Below are 20,346 nucleotides of genomic sequence, written 5' to 3' on the forward strand. Positions count from 1 at the left end.
GACACTGCAATGACCACTTTTAAGTTACATACGAGAGATATGAAAGATAACCTCAAGTTTTCTAATGATAGAAAAAGACATGTCTGTTGAAATGCCACAGAGCATTACTCACAATTACACCCACGGTATATATTTTCCAACTTGTCTGTAGGAAACTGTGATTGTGATTTATTGAAGGACCACTGGAGAAAGAGAAGCCCAAACACATTCCCTGGCATTTTCATTTGGAATAAAAATAGGCACAATGGATTGCCTACGTCCAAAGTGTGCTTTCGATATAGACCAACAAAGGCATGTATGAATGGCAGGGTACAGCAATGACACAAGGAGAAATATTTGCTGAAGGACACCATTCCTCAGATCTCTGTTCCTGTATTCTATCATGGTTCACCATGAGATCAATACATGTACAATTATTGTTTTCCTCATTTCATGGAGGATTCAATTGGACATTCAATCCACATGGTCATATTGGGTATAGAGGAAAACACACTTGTTGAGTTGAAATGAATGTGACGGTGGTAAATCGAGTTTACAAAATGAATCCATTTTTTTTAAGTTAGCTAAAACACAAACACACTAGGTAATTTCCATATAAAAGGACCCATGAGCAACAACATGTGACGTTCATAAGGGCATGTCAAATTGGGTGTCAAAAGAAAGCCACATCTATATATTTGTTAAATGAAGGCATATATATATATTTTCAACCATTTTCCATCCTAAAAACGTGGAATAAGCAAAGGCTTTGATTTCTGGTCAAACAGATGGAAAATGGGTCTTAGAAAACATCTACTAGAAACACAATAATGTGAAAGTAAAGACTCCTGACAAATAATATCAACACTTACAGTGCCTTCAGAAAGTATTCATAACCCTTGACTTATTCCACATTTAATTGTGTTACAGCCTGAATTCAAAATGGATTAAATCTTTTTTTTTTCTCACCCATCTACACATAATACCCCATAATGACAAAGTGAAAATGTTGCAAATGTTGCAAATGTTTTGAAAATGAAATAATATATCATATAAAATATCATAAGTATTCATTCACAACCCTGAGTCAATACATGTTAGAATCACCTTGGGCATTGATTACAGCTGTGAGTCTTTTTAGATATGTCTCTAAGAACCTTCCATACCTGGATTGTACAATATTTGCACATGATTATTTTTACAATTCTTCAAGCTCTGTCAAGTTGTTCATCATCGCTAGACAGCCATTTTCATGTTTTGCAGTACATTTTCATGCCTATTTAAGTCAAGACTAAGTAGGTCACTCAGGAACATTCAATGTCATCTTGGTAAGCAACTCCAGCATACATTTGGCCTTTTCATTTAGGTTTACGTCCTGCTGAAAGGTGAATTATGAGACTCCCGATAATGGTGGAAATCACTTGGAGCTAATTTCCTGGTGTTTTTAAAGTATTGTATCAGAGAACCTGGAGGGGGCAAATAAAACCACTCGGCCCGCCAGTTGGGAAACCCTGCTCAAAGGGTTATTTAATGTATGGTTTTTCTTTTTTACCATCTACCAATACGTGCCCTTCTTCACAAGGCATTGAAAAACAGCCCTGGTCTTTGTGGTTGAATCTTTGTTTGAAATTCACTGTTTGACTGAGGGATCTTACAGATAATTGTATGTGTAGGGTACAGAGAAGTAGTCATTCAAAAACTCATGTTAAACACGATTATTGCACACAGAATGAGTCCATGCAACTTATTATGTCACTTGTTAAGCCTTTTTTACTCCTGAATGTATTTAGGCTTTCCATAACAAAGTGTTTGAATACTTATTGACTCAAAACATTTCAGCTTTTAATTTTTAATTAATTGGGAAAAGTCAAGGTGTGTGAAGACTTTCTGAAGGCACTGTATATTTAGTTTTGGATACATTTTTCTGTCTTCTGTAGGTTTAAGAAACTTTGCCTTGGGCCTTGAAATTCCATTACCAAAAACCCACATATCCTTAAGTTATTTTATAATGTTTCTCCCTCATAAGGAGGGAGGATAATGAAAGTTCACAGAACTTAAAAGGTAGACCTATCAATTAGGTATAGTGTTTTTACTGATATCAATTTTGTTTATGAATTATTAAGTGGTTAAAACTTGAAATTCCATTACCAAATCGTTAACAAAATTTTCAGAAAGATCGGTAATGGAATTTCTGCAATTAAATTGGGTACAATGGGAAATCATAGTAGTAACAAACCACAGTTGGGTTCAAAAGTTTGTACAGGACAGTATAGTTAAGTACGGCTCAGTAAAGAAAAGTAGAGTATAGTTCAGTACAGTACAGCACAGTAAAATACAGTACAGTAAAGAAAAGCATAGTCTAGTAGAGTACTGTACAGTACAGTAGAGTTCGGTACAGTACACAGTAGAGCACACTAGTGTGGACTCTACTGAACTCTACTCCATATAAAAATAACCCGTGTTTAGAATTATACACAAATATTTAAAGAAGGATATTGCATTTTTATACATTTGTATACCTATTTAGGATACATCACCATGAAGAGAAGGAAATGCCCACATACAACACCTAAAGCATTTGTTTTCTCTAAAGCTTTATGATGGTCTGGCTGGTGTACTTAAGGCTTTATGCATCACTTGATGAATCCTAAGAAAGAAGGGTCTGGTGTACTAACGTATCATGATCATGATTTGAAAGGGGATAGATAAGTGGCCAGTGCTTTACCTAGCACAGGTAACACGTCTAAATCAGAAAAGAAAAGCACTTGCCTGTGCTTTTTTTCTCTCTTACAAATACTTGGCATTAGCCAGTGCTTCACCTTTTTTCACATTAATAATTGAGAGATAAAGTCTAAAATAATACCACATGATTTTACCATCTGTCCTGAACAGTGTTCTATGCTAGCTATGGAGTTGGAATAGTAAGTCACATCTAACATTAGAAATCTGTGTTCCTGTGTCAGAATAGTGATGACAGACTGAGGTGTTTAACATTGGAGGGATGTGTGAAGGAAATGACAGTGTTAGAATGATGATGATGTTCAATGTTGTGACAGCGCTGACAGGCAAATCGCTCTCGCCAACCTTCAGAAATGCTTTTGTCATGGTTATGGTCATGTCTTGTCAATATATGGGGTGATGTTGGGTGAATGAGAAAGCGTTCTGTGATGGTGTGGATACAGTGTTTACGGTGATGACAGGGTGGTGACGGGGCTGATGGTCAAATAGAGTAATAAAGTCCTATCCTTCACACTGACCTCCAGGGACTGCAGGTAGCCCTCCTGGGGGTCACAGAGCAGAGAGGAGATGCGGTGGTTGTTCCTCATGCAGCGGATGTTGGTGTCTCTCCACAGAGGGAAGATCTGCCGTATGACGGTCATCCGGCCCAACGAACTGTGGACCAGCTCCATGATTTCTGTGTCACTCACCTCCTGCGACAAAAAAAGAGAAGGTGGGGTGGGAGGGTTCATGGTCAAACCATAAAATAAATCTAAGAATTGCTTTGTAAATTCCCACTATGAACTTGTCTTAAGCTGTGGATTCACATAGGAATTATAGGACTAGGTACAGTTTGTGTGACAACGAAGTATGATTAATCAATATACACATTAAGAAATACATGCAATAAACACTCTTCTCAAGGTCAGGATTTCAATTAATTTTCAGCTGAAAATGGATTGGGGGATCATCACTAATGTCCGATATCTATCAGTTCCTTAGGAAAATTGACAAAGTAAAAACTCTCCTTCAATTTCTTAGAATCCCAGAACGTACACCATAAGGTTGTGGATAGGAACCTCCCTACTCATGTGTGCAGGCAAGGGTGATGGATGAGAGGAATGCGTTCAGGGTCAGACAGGGGGTGACCTGTGAAGGGTCAGATCAATAGCGATGAGACCTAGAGCTGCTGGTCTGACTCAGGAGCAGGACAGAGGTCAATGTTGATGTGACAGACAACCAGCACTCGGATCAAACACCACAGTAATGAGACAACTGACGGGTCAAACTTATCTGTGTTTATCTATCTCTCTGTCTCTCTCTTTCGATCTGTCCAAGTTTGTTTTTCTCTATCAGACGTTCCATCTCCCTGCCTATGTTTCTCGTTAGCTGTCTATCTGTCTCGCTTTCTCCCTCTACTTCATTTTCCCTTTGTGTTGATTTATCTCACTCTCTTTGGCCCTTTCGCCCTATTTATCTCACTGTCCAAACTTATCAATTCCTTTTAGAAATACATAACTGTTATGCAACAAGCACCACACCTCATGGATAATTCAGTAGGTGTGTGCTTTACTGCTTTTAGAAAGAGGCACCTCCATTTTTATACAGCAGAAACACTACACTATGAGTCATACAAACAGCCAGTCAACTGTAAATAATGGATATTCATGAGGTGCTGTTGTGCATTAACCAGGTGGAATATGCTGTAGGATTCATTTAGTTATGACCTCACTTCCAGGATTGTCCTTCCTGTCTTGGCCTGTTAGAACGTTCCACCACAGATGACTGCTGTGACATCACTTGACCCTGCAGTGACCTTGATGGAGCCATTTTGCTAACAAGACATAAATGACCACAGGTGAGTAGTTTGAAAGAAAAGCACAGAGCATTAAGTGCTAGGTCTTCATATTTTAATGTGGAGAGAACACGTTTTGGTATGCAGGGGAAGAACGTTGGTGGGGTACCCTTTGAGTTTGTTGATTAGTCTGGTGGCACTCTAACACAGTGTGTGACTAACATTCTGGACTGTGTATTACTGTATAATACAATTTCAGTGCAGGTCAAAGCCATCATTACAGAGCTGTATATCAGATTGAATGAATGTGTTCAGGAGATCAGCTGTTTATGCATTCAGTGTGGACATACACTTTGGGAGGAAAACACTACCAAAGCTCCTATTGCTGCCCTGAGGTGACCTACTTAAGCATGGAAACCAAAAATATGTATTTCAATTGCACACATCCTCTAAATACATTAACCAAATCAAGCCTGTCTGACAGCTAAATTATCCTCAATATGCCGCTCAGTCAACGTTATTAATCTATCATGATATATAAATCAAGAAATCCTGGTGATCACCATAGAGATTTAATTAGGAGTTAAAACACTTTTTTAAGCTTTAGACATGTATGCTGAGAAGCTCTGCGACTTGGAGAAGGACTGGGAGGTACTGTACTCTTATCTAGCCATCTTACCCTCCCTCCCTCCCTCCCCCCAACAGCACACACTATCACTTGCCTCTACCATTGCTAATCTGCTAGCTCTGACTTTTTATTTTTTTTATTTCACCTTTATTTAACCAGGTAGGCTAGTTGAGAACAAGTTCTCATTTGCAACTGCGACCTGGCCAAGATAAAGCATAGCAGTGTGAACACAGAGTTACACATGGAGTAAACAATTAACAAGTCAATAACACAGTAGAGAAAAAAAAGGGGAGTCTATATACATTGTGTGCAAAAGGCATGAGGTAGGCGAATAATTACAATTTTGCAGATTAACACTGGAGTGATAAATGATCAGATGGTCATGTACAGGTAGAGATATTGGTGTGCAAAAGAGCAGAAAAGTAAATAAATAAAAACAGTATGGGGATGAGGTAGGAAAAAATGGGTGGGCTATTTACCGATAGACTATGTACAGCTATGACTAGTAGACACATACAGGTAACTGCCAACATAAAGGAAACACCAACATAAAGTTTCTTAATAGGGCTTTGGGCCACCACAGAACAGCTTCAACGTGCCTTGGCATAGATTCTACAAGTCTCTGGAACAATTTTGGGGGGATGCAACACCCTTCGTTCATGAGAAATTCCATAATTTGGTGTTTTGTTGATGATGAAATGCTGTCTAAGGAATCCCCCATAGGAGTGAAATTGGGTTGAGATCTGGTGAGACAGTCACCACTGAGACAGTCACCAGATCTCAACCCAATTGAACACATATGGGAGATTCTGTTGCGGCAATATTTCATCATCTTTAAAAGAGAAGGGTCCAGGGTTATCGCCAACAACATAGCAAACTGCTTAAAGGGATATTTCTGGATTTTGGCAATGAGGCCCATTATCTACTTATTCAGAGTCAGATGAACTCGTGGATACCATTTTTGTGTCTCTGCGTGCAGTTTGAAGGAAGTTGCTAACTATCACCAGCGCAATTGCTAACTAGTGTTAGTGCAATGACTGGAATTCTATGGTATCTGCTAGCATGCTGGCAACAGATACCCATAGCCTTACAGTAATTGTGCTAATGCTAGTTAACTTTGGCTCGCGAAACTACCTCTTAACTTCCTTCATACTGGACACAGAGACATAACAATGGTATCCACGAGTTCATCTGATAAGGGGCCTCATAACCAAAATCATGAAGTATCCCTTTAAGAGACTGACAGTCTGGGTTTGGTAGCACTCCAGTCCTCCCTGTCATAATAAGCAACAGAGGGTATATAAATTGTATTATACCCCAGAGAAATAAGTAAAGTCAATGTAAGTAACCTAATTTATGCTTGTTTAACTGTTAACTTCGAGGGTATTGTCAGCAATAATCATATGCCCATAGAATTTAATTACACTGTTTGCACTGAAACGGTCTGCCTTAGGAAGAAGCCCACTGTTGGCAGCTCCCTCAGTACCATAGCCTCAAATGTAAATGTCACTAATATGTCTAACTTGGATCAGCCTCTCACAAACAAGCAACCCAGAAAAGTACTGAACATAGCCCATAGCCCATACTGTTAAAGTATGTAGCCTGAGAAACAAGGTTCATGAAATGTAGAACTTACTAACATCAGAAGACATTCATATTCTGGCCATTGGTGAAACACACTTAGATAATTAATTTGATGATGCAGTAGTAGCTATGGCTATAGAATATATAGGAAATATAGAAATGCAAATGAAGGAGGAGTTGCCATGTATGCCTAGAGTCATATTCCTATTAGGCTGAGAGAGGATCTCATGTCAGATGGAGTTGAAGTAATATGGCTACAGGTTCATCTGCCTCAACTAAAGCCCATTCTTGTACGAAGTTGCTATAGACCACTGAGTACTAAAAGTCAGTACTTGGACTATATGTGTAAAATGCTCAATGTGTGTGTAATGTATATGATATCAACAGAGAGGTATATGTTCTGGATTACATAAATATTGACTGTTGTCATCAAGCTGTCCACTCAAAAAGAGGATTCAAGCTGTAACCAATGCCTGCAATCTGGTATAGGTTATCAGGCAACCTACCAGGGTATTTACAAACAGAACAGGAACTAAATCATCCACGTATACTGATCACATCTTTACTAATGCTGCATGAATCTGCTCTAAAGTAGTATCCACACCCATCGGATGCAGTAAAAATATAATAGCCATATCTAGAAAAAAACAAATTCCAAAGACTGGACATTGTGTATAAGTGATCATACAACAGGTTTTGCAATGAATCCTATGTCGAAGAATATTTGTTCTTCTGATGTGTGTAATGAGGAACAACCTGACTCTGCACTTGAAGCATTTATGAAACTGCTTCTTGCAATTACTGATAAGCATGTGCCCATCCAGAAACTGACTGTTAGAACTGCCAAATCACCATAGATAATGAATTTGAAAAAATTATGGCTGAGAGGGATGAGGCAAAAAGAGTAGAAAATAAGTTTGACAACACAGCAGACTGGCAAACATACAGTAAATTGAGAAATCTAATCTAAAGAAAAAGAAGAAGAAACTATAATATGGAACAAAGTTAAATTATATAAAGAATGATAGTAAAAAGCTCTGGAGTAATTTAAAATATATTATATGCAAAAGAGTAAACTCGGCTTCATCCTTCATTGAGACAAATGGCTTGTTCATAACAAAACCCTTTGATATTGCCAATCACTTTAATAACTTTTTTGTTGACAAGATAAGCAAATTGCTTCATATTCATGCATAACAGACCAAATAATGAAAGTTAAGCACAGTAGTTTTGAGTTCTGCAAAGTGAGTGTGGAAGAGGTGATATTTTTTGTTGCTATCTATAAATAAGGACAAGCCACCTGGTACTGACAACTTAGATGGTTAATCAAAATCAAATCATATCAAATGTTATTGGTCACATACACATGGTAAGCAGATGTTAATGCGAGTGAAGCGAAATGCTTGTGCTTCTAGTTCCGACCATGCAGTAATATCTAACAAGTAATCTAACAATTTCACAAACACTACCTTATACACACAAGTGTAAAGGAATGAATAAGAATATGTACATACAACTATATATGGATAAGCGATGGCAGAACAGCATAGGCAAGATGCAGTAGATGGTATAGAGTACGTATATACATTTGAGATGAGTAGTGTAGGATATGGAAACATTATATAAAGTGTCATAGTTTAAAGTGACTAGTGATACATTTATTACATCCAATTTTTTATTATTAAAGTGGCTAGAGATTTGAGTCAGTGTGTTGGCAGCAGCCACTCAATGTTAGTGATGGCTGTTTAACAGTCTGATGGCCTTGAGATAGAAGCTGTTTTTCAGTCTCTCGGTCCCAGCATTGATGCACCTGTGCTGACCTCGCCTTCTGGATGATAACGTGGTGAACAGGCAGTGGCTCGGGTGGTTGTTGTCCTTGATGATCTTTTTGGCCTTCCTGTGACATCGGGTGGTGTAGGTGTCCTGGAGGGCAAGTAGTTTGCCCCCGGTGATGTGTTGTGCAGACCTCACTACCCTCTGGAGAGCTTTGCGGATGTGGGTGGAGCAGTTGCCGTATTAGGCAGTGATACAGCCCGACAGGATGCTCTCGATTGTGCATCTGTAAAAGTTAGTGAGTATTTTTGGTGACAAGACAAATTTCACCAGCTTCCTAAGTTTGAAGAGGAGCTGTTGCACCTTCTTCACCTCTCTGTCTGTGTGGGTGGACCAATTCAGTTTGTCCATGATGTGTACACAGAGGAACTTAAAACTTTCCATCTTCTCCACTACTGTCCAGTCGATGTGGATAGGGGGTGCTCCCTCTGCTGTTTCCTGAAGTCCACGATCATCTCCTTGTTGACGTTGAGTGTGAGGTTATTTATCTGACATCACACTCCGAGGGCCCTCACCTCCTCCCTGTAGGCCATCTCGTTGTTGTTGGTAATCAAGCCTACCAATGTAGTATCGTCTGCAAACTTGATAATTGAGATGGAGGAGTGCATGGCCACGCAGTCATGGGTGAAAAGGGAGTACAGGAGAGGGCTGAGAAAAAACCTTGTGGGGCCCCACTGTTAAGGATCAGTGGATCAAGTTCAGGACCCAGTTACACTGGACGGGGTCGAGACCCAGGGTCTCGAGCTTAATAATGAGTTTGCAGGGTACTATGGTGTTAAATGCTGAGCTGTAGTCGATGAACAGCATTCTTACATAGGTATTCCTCTTTTCCAGATGGGTTAGGGCAATGTGCAGTGTGATTACGATTGCGACATTTGTGGACCTATTAGGTCAGTAAGCAAATTGCCGTGGGTCTAGGGTGTCAGGTAGGGTGGAAGTGAAATGATCCTTGATTCGTCTTTCAAGCACTTCATGATGACGGAAGTGAATGCTACGGGGCGATAGTCATTTAGCTCAGTTACCTTAGCTTTCTTGGGAACAGGAACATTGGTGGCCCTCTTGAAGCATGTTGGAACAGCAGACTGGGATTGATTGAATATATCCGTAAACACACCAGCCAGCTGGTCTGCGCATGCTCTGAGGACATGGCTAGGGATGCCGTCTAGGCCGCCAGCCTTGCAGGGGTTAACACGTTTAAATGCTTTACTCACGTTGGCTGCGGTGAAGAAGAGTCCGCAGGTTTTGGTAGCGGGCCGTGTCGGTGGCACTGTATTGTCCTCAAAGCGAGCAAAGAAGTTGTTTAGTTTGTCTGGGAGAAAGACATCGGGGTCTGGACGGGGCTGGATTTCTTTTTGTAGTCCGTGATTGACTGTAGACCCTGCCACATACCTCTCGTGTCTGAGCCGTTGAATTGCGACTCTACTTTGTCTCTATACTGACGCTTAGCTCGTTTGATTGCCTTGTGGAGGGAATAGCTACACTGTTTGTATTCGGACATGTTTCAGGTCGCCTTGCCCTGATTAAAAGCAGTGGTTCGCGCTTTCAATTTTGCACGAATGATGCCATCAATCCACGTTTTCTGGTTGGGGAACGTTTTAGTTGTCGCTGTGGGTACAACATCACTGATGCACTTGCTAATAAACTTGCTCACTGAATCAGCGTATACATCAATGTTGTTGTTCGACGCTTTCCGGAACATATCCCAGTCCACGTGATCGAAGCAATCTTGAAGCGTGGAATCAGATTGGTCGGACCAGCGTTGAACAGACCTGAGTACGGGCGTTTCCTGTTTTAGTTTCTGTCTATAGGCTGGGAGCAACAAAATGGAGTTGTGGTCAGATTTGCCGAAAGGAGGGCGAGGGAGAGCTTTGTATGTGTCGCGGAAGGTGGAGTAACAATGATCCAGAATTTTTCCAGCCCGGGTCGCGCATTCGATATGCTGATAAAATTTAGGGAGCCTTGCTTTCAGATTAGCCTTGTTAAAATCCCCAGTTACAACAAAAGCAATCTCAAGATATGTGGTTTCCAGTTCACATAGAGTCCAATGAAGTTCTTTCAGGGCTGTCAAGGTGTCTGCTTGGGGGGATGTACACGACTGTGATTATAATCTAAGATAATTATCTTGGTAGATAATGCGGTCGGCATTTGATTGTAAGGAATTCTAGGTCAGGTGAGCAAAAGGACTTGAGTTCCTGTATGTTGTTATGATCACACCATGACTCGTTAATCATTAGGCATACACCCCCGCCCTTCTTCTTACCAGAGAGATGTTTGTTTCTGTCGGCGCGACGCGTGAAGAAACCAGGTAGCTTTACCGACTCTGATAACGTATCCCGAGTGAGCCATGTTTCCGTGAAACAGAGAATGTTACAATCTCTGATGTCCTTCTGGAAGGCAAACCTTGCTCGGATTTCGTCTACCTTGGCTAGTAGTATACCTGGGAGCTGTGGGCGATGTGCCCGTCTACGGAGCCTGACCAGAAGACCGCTCCGTCTGCCCCTTCTGCAGCACCGTTGTTTTGGGTCGCCTGCTGAGATCCGATCCATTGTCCTGGGTGGTGGTCCGCTTCGGGAAAGTCGTAATGTTGGTGAGTTAATGTTGCTCTTATATCCAATAGTTCCTCCCGGCTGTATGTAATAAGACTTGAGATTTCCTGGGGTAACAGTGTAAGACATAATACATAAAAAAAATACTGCATAGTTTCCTAAATTGCTGATGTTGGTAGCGGAATACGTTGCAATTCCTGTCTGACACTGCAACCTTTAATGGTTCAAACAGCTGACCAATCAAGCCTGGTAACAACTTGGCAAACTTTTGGAAAAATCAGTTTGACCAGAAAGGAAGTTATTTTACAAAAAAAACTATTAAAAACACACTCGACACTGACACAAATGACTGATGATTGGCTGAAAGAAATTCATAGTAAGAAGATTGTCGAAGCTGTTTTGTTAGACTTCAGTGCAGCTATTATTGATCATAACCTATTGCTGAAAAAACTGAGGTGTTATAGATCTGCATCCTGTGCCTTATAACGGATTAAGAGTAACCTATCTAGTAGAACACAGAGGGTGTTCTTTAATGAAAGCCTCTCTAATGCAAATTAAGGTTGATAAGTATACCATCCACAGAGCAGGCGGCTTGGACCATTATGACCTTCCACTGACCACGAATAAAGCCTGTGTATCCATGCACGCTGAAAATGGAGCAGTTTTACGGGCGCCCAACCAATTGTGCTAATATATGTTTTTTTTGCGTTATTTGTAACGTATTGTGTACATAATGTTATGTTACCGTATCTTACGGCAAAAAAAAGATATGTTAGGACAGAGTTCACTCACCTCGGTTTAGACAAAGATTTCTTTCTTCAACAAGCAAGACGCACAAGACATTCTCCAAACACCCGACAGGGCCGACATCCCCGTTATTTGCAAGAGGAAGTGACGCAGGTACAGAGGACAAAGGGCCAGATGTCTGGTCAGGATCCGGAAAAGGCGAGTGGGAAAGCTGCTGTTACCGTCAATACTACTCGCCAACGTGCAATCATTGGACAATAAACTACACGAGGTATGATCACGAATATCCTTCCAACGGAACATAATTTTTTTTTACAGAATCGTGGCTGAATGACGACATGGATATTCAGCTAGCGGGATACACGCTGCACTGGCAAGATAGAACAGCACACTCCGGTAAGACAAGGGAGGAGGTCGGTGCATATTTGTAAACAGCTGGAGCACGAAATCTACGGAAGTCTCTAGATTTTGCTCACCTGAAGTAGAGTATATTGTGAAAAAATTACAGGCCACACTACTTGCCTAGAGAGTTTTCAGCTATACTTTTCGTAGCTGTTTATTTACCATCACAGGCAGATGCTGGCACTAAGACCGCACTCAGCCAGCTGTATAAGGAAAAAAGCAAACAGGAAACCACTCACTCAGAGGCGGCGCTCCTAGTGGCTGGAGACTTTAAAGCAGGGAAACATAAATCAGTTCTACCAAATTTTCATCAACATGTTAAATGTGCAACCAGAGGGAAAACAATTCTAGATCACCTGTACTCCACACACAGAGACGCGTACAAAGCTCTCCCTCGCCCTCTATTTGGTAAATCCGATCACAACTCTATCCTCCTGATTCCTGCTTATAACCAAAAATGAAAGCAGGAAGCACCAGTGATTCGATCCATAAAAAAGTGGTCAGATGAAGCCGATGCTAAACTACAGGTCTGTTTTGCTAGCACAGAGTGGAACATGTTCCGGGATTCTTCCGTTCCGGCATTGAGGAGTACACCACATCAGTCACTGGCTTTATCAATAAGTGCATCGAGGACGTCATCCCCACAGTGACTGTACGTACATACCCCACCAGAAGCCATGGATTACAGGCAACATTCACACTGAGCTAAAGGGTAGAGCTGCCGCTTTCAAGGTGCGGGACTCCAACCCAGAAGCTTACAAGAAATCCTGCTATAACCTGCGACGAACCATCAAACAGGCAAAGCGTCAATACAGGGCTAAGATTGAATCATACTACACCGGCTCCGATGCTGAATCATACTACACCGGCTCCGATGCTTGTCTTATGTGGCAGGGCTTGCAAACTATTACAGACTACAAAGAAAGCACAGCCGCGAGCTGCCCAGTGACTCGAGTCTACCAGACGAGCTAAATCTATGCTCGCTTCGAGTCAAGCAACACTGAGACATGCATGAGAGCATCAACTGTTCCGGACGACTGTGTGATCACGCTCTCCGTAGCCAACGTGAGTAAGACCTTTAAACAGGTCAACATACACAAGGCTGCGGGGCCAGACGGATGACTAAGACGTGTGCTCCAGGCATGTGCTGACCAACTGGCAGGTGTCTTCACTGACATTTTCAACCTATCCCTGATTGAGTCTGTAATACCAACATGTTTCAAGCAGACCACCATAGTCCCTGTGCCCAAGAACACCAAGGCAACCTGCCTAAATGACTAAAGACCCATAGCAGTCAAGTCTGTAGGCATGAAGTGCTTTGAAAGGTTGGTAATGGCTCACATCAACACCATTATCCCAGAAACCCTAGACTCACTCCAATTTGCATCCCGCCCAAACAGATCCACAGATGATGCAATCTCTATTGCACTCCACACTGCCCTTTCCCACCTGGACAAAAGAAACACTTATATGAGAATGCTATTCATTGACTACAGCTCAGCGTTCGACACCATAGTACCCTCAAAGCTCATCACTAAGCTAAGGGTCCTGGGACTAAGCACCTCCCTCTGCAACTGGATCGTGGACTTCCTGACGGGCCACCCCCAGGTGGTAAGGGTAGGTAACAACACATCCGCCACGCTGATCCTCAACACAGGGGCCCCTCAGGGGTGCGTGCTCACCCCCCTCCTATACCCCCTGTTCACTCATGAACGCATGGCCATGCATGACTCCACCACCATCATTACATTTGCCGATGACACAACAGTGGTAGGCCTGATCACCGACAACAACGAGACAGCCTATAGGGAGGTGGTCAGAGCCCTGGCTGTGTGATGCCAGGAAAACAACCTCTCCCTCAACGTAATCAAGACAAAGGAGATAATTGTGGACTACAGGAAAAAGAGGACCGAGCATGCCCCCCTTCTCAACGACGGGTTGCATTGGAGCAGGTTGAGAGCTTCAAGTTCCTTGGTGTCCACATCACCAACAAACTAACATGGTCCAAGCACACCAAGACAGTCATGAAGCGGGCATGACAAAACCTATTCCCCCCCAGGAGACTGAAAAGATTTGGCATGGGTCCTCAGATCCTCAAAAGGTTCTACAGCTGCAACATCGAGAACATCGAGAACATGGTTGCATCATTACCTGGTATGGAAATTGCTCGGCCTCCGACCGCAAGGCACTACAGAAGGTAGTGTGAACAGCTCAGTACATCACTGGTGCCAGGCTTCCTGTCATCCAGGACCTCTTGGAGGCTATCTTGGAGCGATCCGAGGGGAATGAGGAGGACTGAAGCTCGAGAATTAGGGCATACTGAGCTAAAAACGCCCGACAGGTGCTCGGCTTTCCATGAAAGCGTTCCGGGGGACGGTAAACGGGGCTCCCGAGAAGGTTTAGTGGCCGGTGGGGCGACTCTGCTAATTGCTCCAGTAGCATGTCCAACGCCTGGTCATGGTTTTCAGCCAATGTTTGGACCCCCTCCATAAGACCACGAAGCGATTCCTCGTTCCACCAGCGTTGCGCAGGTGGCTCGGGTTTAATAGCACAGATGACAACACCCTTTAAATTTGATGATATGCAAAGCAAAATATACCTTTTTTATAACATCCTAAAGAAGCAATGATTGAGAGGGAGAAGCGTACGTAATGGATGGATTTGGCAGACTGGTTGCAGAAATCAATTTGCTGTGGCAGTTTTATAGCCTCATGCAGTAGTAGTAGTAGTAATAATAATTATAATATAATTATAATAACAATGACTACTTGACTATTACCCCCTACTAGGCAAAAAATGTCTTAGGTGTGCACAGATCATATGAGATAATTAAACAGTACAGATTACTGGCGTGTCTATGCACCAATAATCTGTGTCCTCTTTTGGTGGATATCACCATTGTGCACGTCAACAGTGACAGTCAATTACAGCCAAAAGCTGTTTTGTGTGGTTTGTAGTGAGTCTTTTATAGAAGATCTGATCATTCCGTTGCCTGAGTACTTGGTCTCTTCAGACAATTTTGGGGAATTCAATTTGTTTGTGCAGTGGGAATACTCCAATGGAACTCAGACCCCTCAAAAGAACCCCTGAAACGAACTGAAGTGAGAAAATCTGGAGAGGTGGCCAGAGTTCAGTTTTCTGCAATTTCGCTGTCCGGTTCCCTTTTTGTGAACACAACGCTCTCCAGGTTCACTTGTCATTATTCCCGCACCACATACTAGACTACTACAACATTGTTTGGCCTGCCATAGCCCATCATATTGGTTCCACAAAAGAGAGAATAATGATGATGTACAGAAAATAATTGTGCTCTTTTGGGATATTGATTAGCGCAAAAAAAAAAAATCTATATCTGATCTGTTTGCTAAGTCAGCTTCATAAGCTGTTTGTTTGATTGTGGGATGATTTTAATAGTGACAACAACATATTTGGTGAAAACCGACAAACAGTGAAAACACGTTCTCTGGAGTGATGAATCACGCTTCACCATCTGGCAGTCCAACGGATTATGATGTGGGGAATCGGGAGCTTCTCGCAGTGAAGATGGCATTGGAGGAATGGAGGCACTGGCTAGAATGGGCGAAACATCCATTCATTGTGTGGACCGACCACAAAAACCTGGAGTATCTCCGCACCGCCAAGCGCCTCAAATCCAGGCAAGCAAGATGGGCCCTGCTGTTTACACGGTTTAACTTTTCCCTCTCATACCGGCCGGGGTCCAAGAACATCAAGCCGGATGACCTGTCTCGCAGCTATAACCCCACGGTTACCACCCCGGAGCCCGAGACCATCCTTCCCACCTCATGCCTGGCAACAGCACTCAGCTGAGGTATAGGGAAACAGGTCCGGGAGGCGCAGCAGTCCCAGCCGAACCCTGGGAGGGGGGGCCCAGATAACCGGGTGTTTGTGCCTGGCGCTGTCCGCTCTGCTGGCTGCTCTGCTGGCTGCTCTGCTGTCCTGGAGTGGGCCCATTCCTCCAGGCTTGCCTGTCACCTGGGCTCTCGTTGAACCCTGGCCTTCGTGCGACAATGCTTTTGGTGGCCTACCATGTTTCCGGATGTTGCCGCCTGCCCGGTCTGCACACAGAACAAGACTCCTCGGGAAAGCTCCGGCTGGTCTTCTCCAAAAACTGCCTGTCCCTCACCATCCCTGGTCACATCCCTGGATTTCATCACGGGTCTCCCCTCGTCTGAGGGCAACACAGCCATCCTGACTGTGGTCGACCGGTTTTCCAAAGCGACCCACTTCATTCCTCTCCCCAAACTACCCTCGGCCAAGGAGACGGACCAGTTTATGGTGCAGCACGTCTTCTGGATCCACGGACTCCTGGTGGACATGGTCTCCAACCGGGGTCCACTGTTCTCGTCCCGGTTCTGGAAGGTGTTCTGCACGCTCATTTGGTCGTCGGCCAGCCTGACCTCCGGACTCCAACCCCAGTCCAACGACCAGTCGGAGCCAACCAGGACTTAGAGATGACTTTTTGCTGCCTAGTCTCCACCAACTCTACCATCCGGAGTCAGCAACAGGTATGGGTTGAGTACACCCGCAACACCCTTCCTTGCTCTGTCACGGGTCTCTCGCCCTTCGAGTGTTCCTTGGGATATCAGCCTCCACTCTTCCCTGAGCAAGAGGAGGAAGTCAGCAATCCCTCTGCCCAGATGTTCATCCGCCTCTTTCGCCGTACCTGGAAGAGAGCCTGGCCACTCTGTTGAAGACCACTTCCAGGTATAGGCAACAAGTGGATCGCCACCAGACCCCTGCTCCATGATATCGGCTCAGGCAGAGGGTATGGCTCTCCACCAGGGACCTGCCCCTCGGGGTGGTCCAGTAGACTTTCCACCCGTTTCATTGTCCCATTCCCCATCTCTAGAGTCATTAGCCCCACTGCTGTGTGTCTTTTGTTACCCCGTACTCTCCCTATTCACCCTACTTTACATGTGTCTAGGATTAAGCCCGTGTCTCACAGCCCTTTGTCTTCTGTTTCCAGGCCCACCCCTCCTCCCAGTGTCATCGATGGCCATCCGGCATACACAGTGAGACGCCTCCCGAGTATTCGACCACGGGGCAGGGGTTTCCAGGGGTCATGGCCCGGAGGAGAGGTGCTGGGTCCCCGCTAGAGACTTCCTGAACCCAGCCCTCATGGCCATCCACTGCCGGCACCCCAGTCAACCAGGTAAGGTACGCGCCCAGGTAGGACGCCAAGTGTGGGGGGGGGGGGGGGTGTTTGTGTGTTTGTGGGTGTGTGTTTGTGCACACAACTGTTAAACCTCAGGAATATTGATAAGAGGCAGTCGACCTACAGTTCATAAACATTACAATCAAAGCATAGTATGCCTGTAACTCAATGCATTGCTTTTTAAATGGAAACATCTTTCTTTCGGACAGATTTGAGCAAATTATAAAATTGCGATTTATCATGATTAGCTACAAAAAAATAATGTGAATAATCACAATTACTTATTTTAATTATTTGATAGCTCTAATTATAACAGATCACCATATATATTGTGCAGCTCAAAAGTAGTGGGTAATTAAAGTAGGCCTATGTGATAGAGCAAACAGTACTATGGTTAACTATAAAGTGCTTGTCTATTTCTGACAGATTATTTACTACCGATTTTTGTCTCACTATGTTAATGTAAAATACACATTCCTAATCAAACATTTTTAATCCTGTCTTTGGGTAGTGTAATGTGTTTTATTTCTCTCCTCCACCGTGCCTGCTGCTGTTTCACAGATAGTGTCAACAACTGTTTCTATTCAAACATTTTGCGGGTGGTTACCACGGAAAATCAGTCATATCATCCCTGTTCTTCTTGACTCTGGCTGTCACGCAACGCGCCTCCCTCTAATCCATCACACACAGACTTTGGTGTCACCTCCTCTCTTTTTGTAGAAAAAACTAATCCTGTTTGACTCCGTCATCCATCCATATAGAGCAAACAGTGTCAACCACCCCCCTCTGTGTGGTTTGGCTGATGATTTAGAGAGAAGAATACCTTGTTACACCCTCCCACATACATCAATCAACGATTGGTAACTGATCCTGTCTTGTATTGAAAAAAGTGGAAGACTTTCCAAAATTGTTATCAACAATTGCTGAAGATTGAAGCAGCAATCCATCTCTTTTACTCTGCACCATTGTTTATATTCTTCAAGACTTTTCAGTTCTTCTCTTTCTCTCTCCCTCTCTCCTGTCCATCCATTCTCCACTTCAGCTCTCCTATCATTGCCTTTCTCACCAGTTAAACTTCATATGAACCCATTCTGCTATGACTTTCTTCAACAGTGACTGTAGAACACCAACACAGAAAGCGCGAACCAGTACAAACAGTGTAGTTATTCCCTCCGTAAGAAAATCAAACAGGAAAAACGTCAGTATAGAGACATAGTGGAGTCACAATTCAACGGCTCAGACATGAGACGTATGCGGCAGGGTCTACAGACAATCACAGACTACAAAGGGAAAACCAGGCACGTCTCGGACACGAACATCTTGCTTCCTGAGAAGATATACACCATCTTTGCCAGCTATGATGATAACACAGTGCCACCGACTTGGCCCGATACCAAGGACTATGGGCTCTCCTTCTCCATGTCCGACGTGAGTAAGACATTTAAGCGCGTTAACCCTTGCTGCCGGACCACACGGCATCCCTAGCCACTCATACCAGCTGGCTGGGGTGTTTACGGACATATTCAATCTTTCCCTGTCTCAGTCTGCTTTCCCCACTTGCTTCAAGATGTCCAACATTGTTCCTGTACCAAAGAAAGCAAAGGCAACTAAACTAAATGACTATCGCCCCGTAGCACTCAATTCTGTCATCATGAAGTGCTTTGAGAGGCTTTAAAGACCATATCACCTCTACCTTACCTGACACCCTAGACCCACTTCAATTTGCTTATCGCCCCAATAGATCCACAGACGATGCAATCGCCATCACACTGCACACTGCCCTATCCCATCTGGACAAGAGGAATACATATGTACGTAAAAATACTGTTCATTGACAATAGCTCAGCATTCAACACCATAGTACCCTCAAAGTTCATCATTAAGCTCAGGCCCTGTGTCTGAACCAAACCCTGTGCAACTGGGTCCTGGACTTCCTGACGGGCTGCCCCCAGGTGTTGAAGGTAGGAAACAACACCTCCACTTCACTGATCCTCAATACAGGGGCACCACAAAGGTGCGTGCTCAGCCCCCTCCTGTACTCCCTGTTCACCCATAACTGTGTGGCTACGCACGCCTCCAACTTAATCATCAAGTTTGCAGATGATAAAACAGTAATAGGCCTGATTACCAACCATCATGAGACAGCCTACAGAGAGGAGGTGAGGGCCCTGGGATTGTGGTGCCAGGAAAATAACCTCTCACTGTAAGAAACGATGCTGGAGTAAAGAATCAAGTACGGAGAGTGAATATTTAATATTGCACAGACATGGAACAGGACAAGAACAGCTTCAGAACCGGGTAAGACAAAACGAGAAACGGCAATTAATGCAGAAGCGGGGAACAGAGCTGGGGAACAGACAGATATAGGGGAGGTAATGACACAGTTGATTGAGTCCAGGTGAGTCCAATGAATCGCTGATGCCCGTGACGAGGGAAGCAGGTGTGTAATGATGGTGGCAGGAGTGCGTAGTGCTGGGCAGCCTGGCGCCCTCGAGCGCCAGGGGGGAGAGCGGGCGCAGGCATGACACTCACTCAATGTCGACAAAACAAAGAAGCTGATGAGGAAACAGCAGAGGGAGCATGCCCCTATCCACATCGACGGGACCGCGGTGGAGCTGTTGAAAAGCTTCAAGTTCCTCGGCGTACACATCACTGACGATCTGAAATGGTGCACCAACACAGAAATCACCTAAAACCCTCACACACTTTTACAGATGAACAATTGAGAGCAATGCTGTATCACCACCTAGTATAGCAACTTCACTGCCCAAAACTGCTGGGCTTAACAGAGGGTGGTGCGGTCTGACCAACACATCACTGGGGGCAAACTACCTGCCCTCCAGGACACCGACAGCACCCGATGTCACAGGAAGGCCAAAAATATCATCAAGGACAACAACCACCCGAGCCACTGCCATCACCCCGCTATGATCCAGAA

At 43.8% G+C, this 20,346-nt stretch overlaps 1 protein-coding gene across 2 annotated transcripts in view; it reads right to left on the reverse strand.

The window, feature by feature from the left end:
• Positions 1-20,346, reverse strand: part of LOC109899747 (glutamate receptor ionotropic, delta-1) — a 472,062-nt gene that overhangs the window by 93,545 nt on the left and 358,171 nt on the right. For both annotated transcript variants that reach the window (XM_031835660.1, XM_031835661.1), the window contains exon 6: positions 3,237-3,410. In XM_031835660.1, the coding sequence (XP_031691520.1) occupies positions 3,237-3,410 (174 nt within the window). The remainder of the gene's footprint in view (positions 1-3,236; positions 3,411-20,346) is intronic.

The sequence above is a fragment of the Oncorhynchus kisutch genome, linkage group LG11 (assembly GCF_002021735.2).
Source record: "Oncorhynchus kisutch isolate 150728-3 linkage group LG11, Okis_V2, whole genome shotgun sequence".
NCBI classification, from domain to species: domain Eukaryota; kingdom Metazoa; phylum Chordata; class Actinopteri; order Salmoniformes; family Salmonidae; genus Oncorhynchus; species Oncorhynchus kisutch.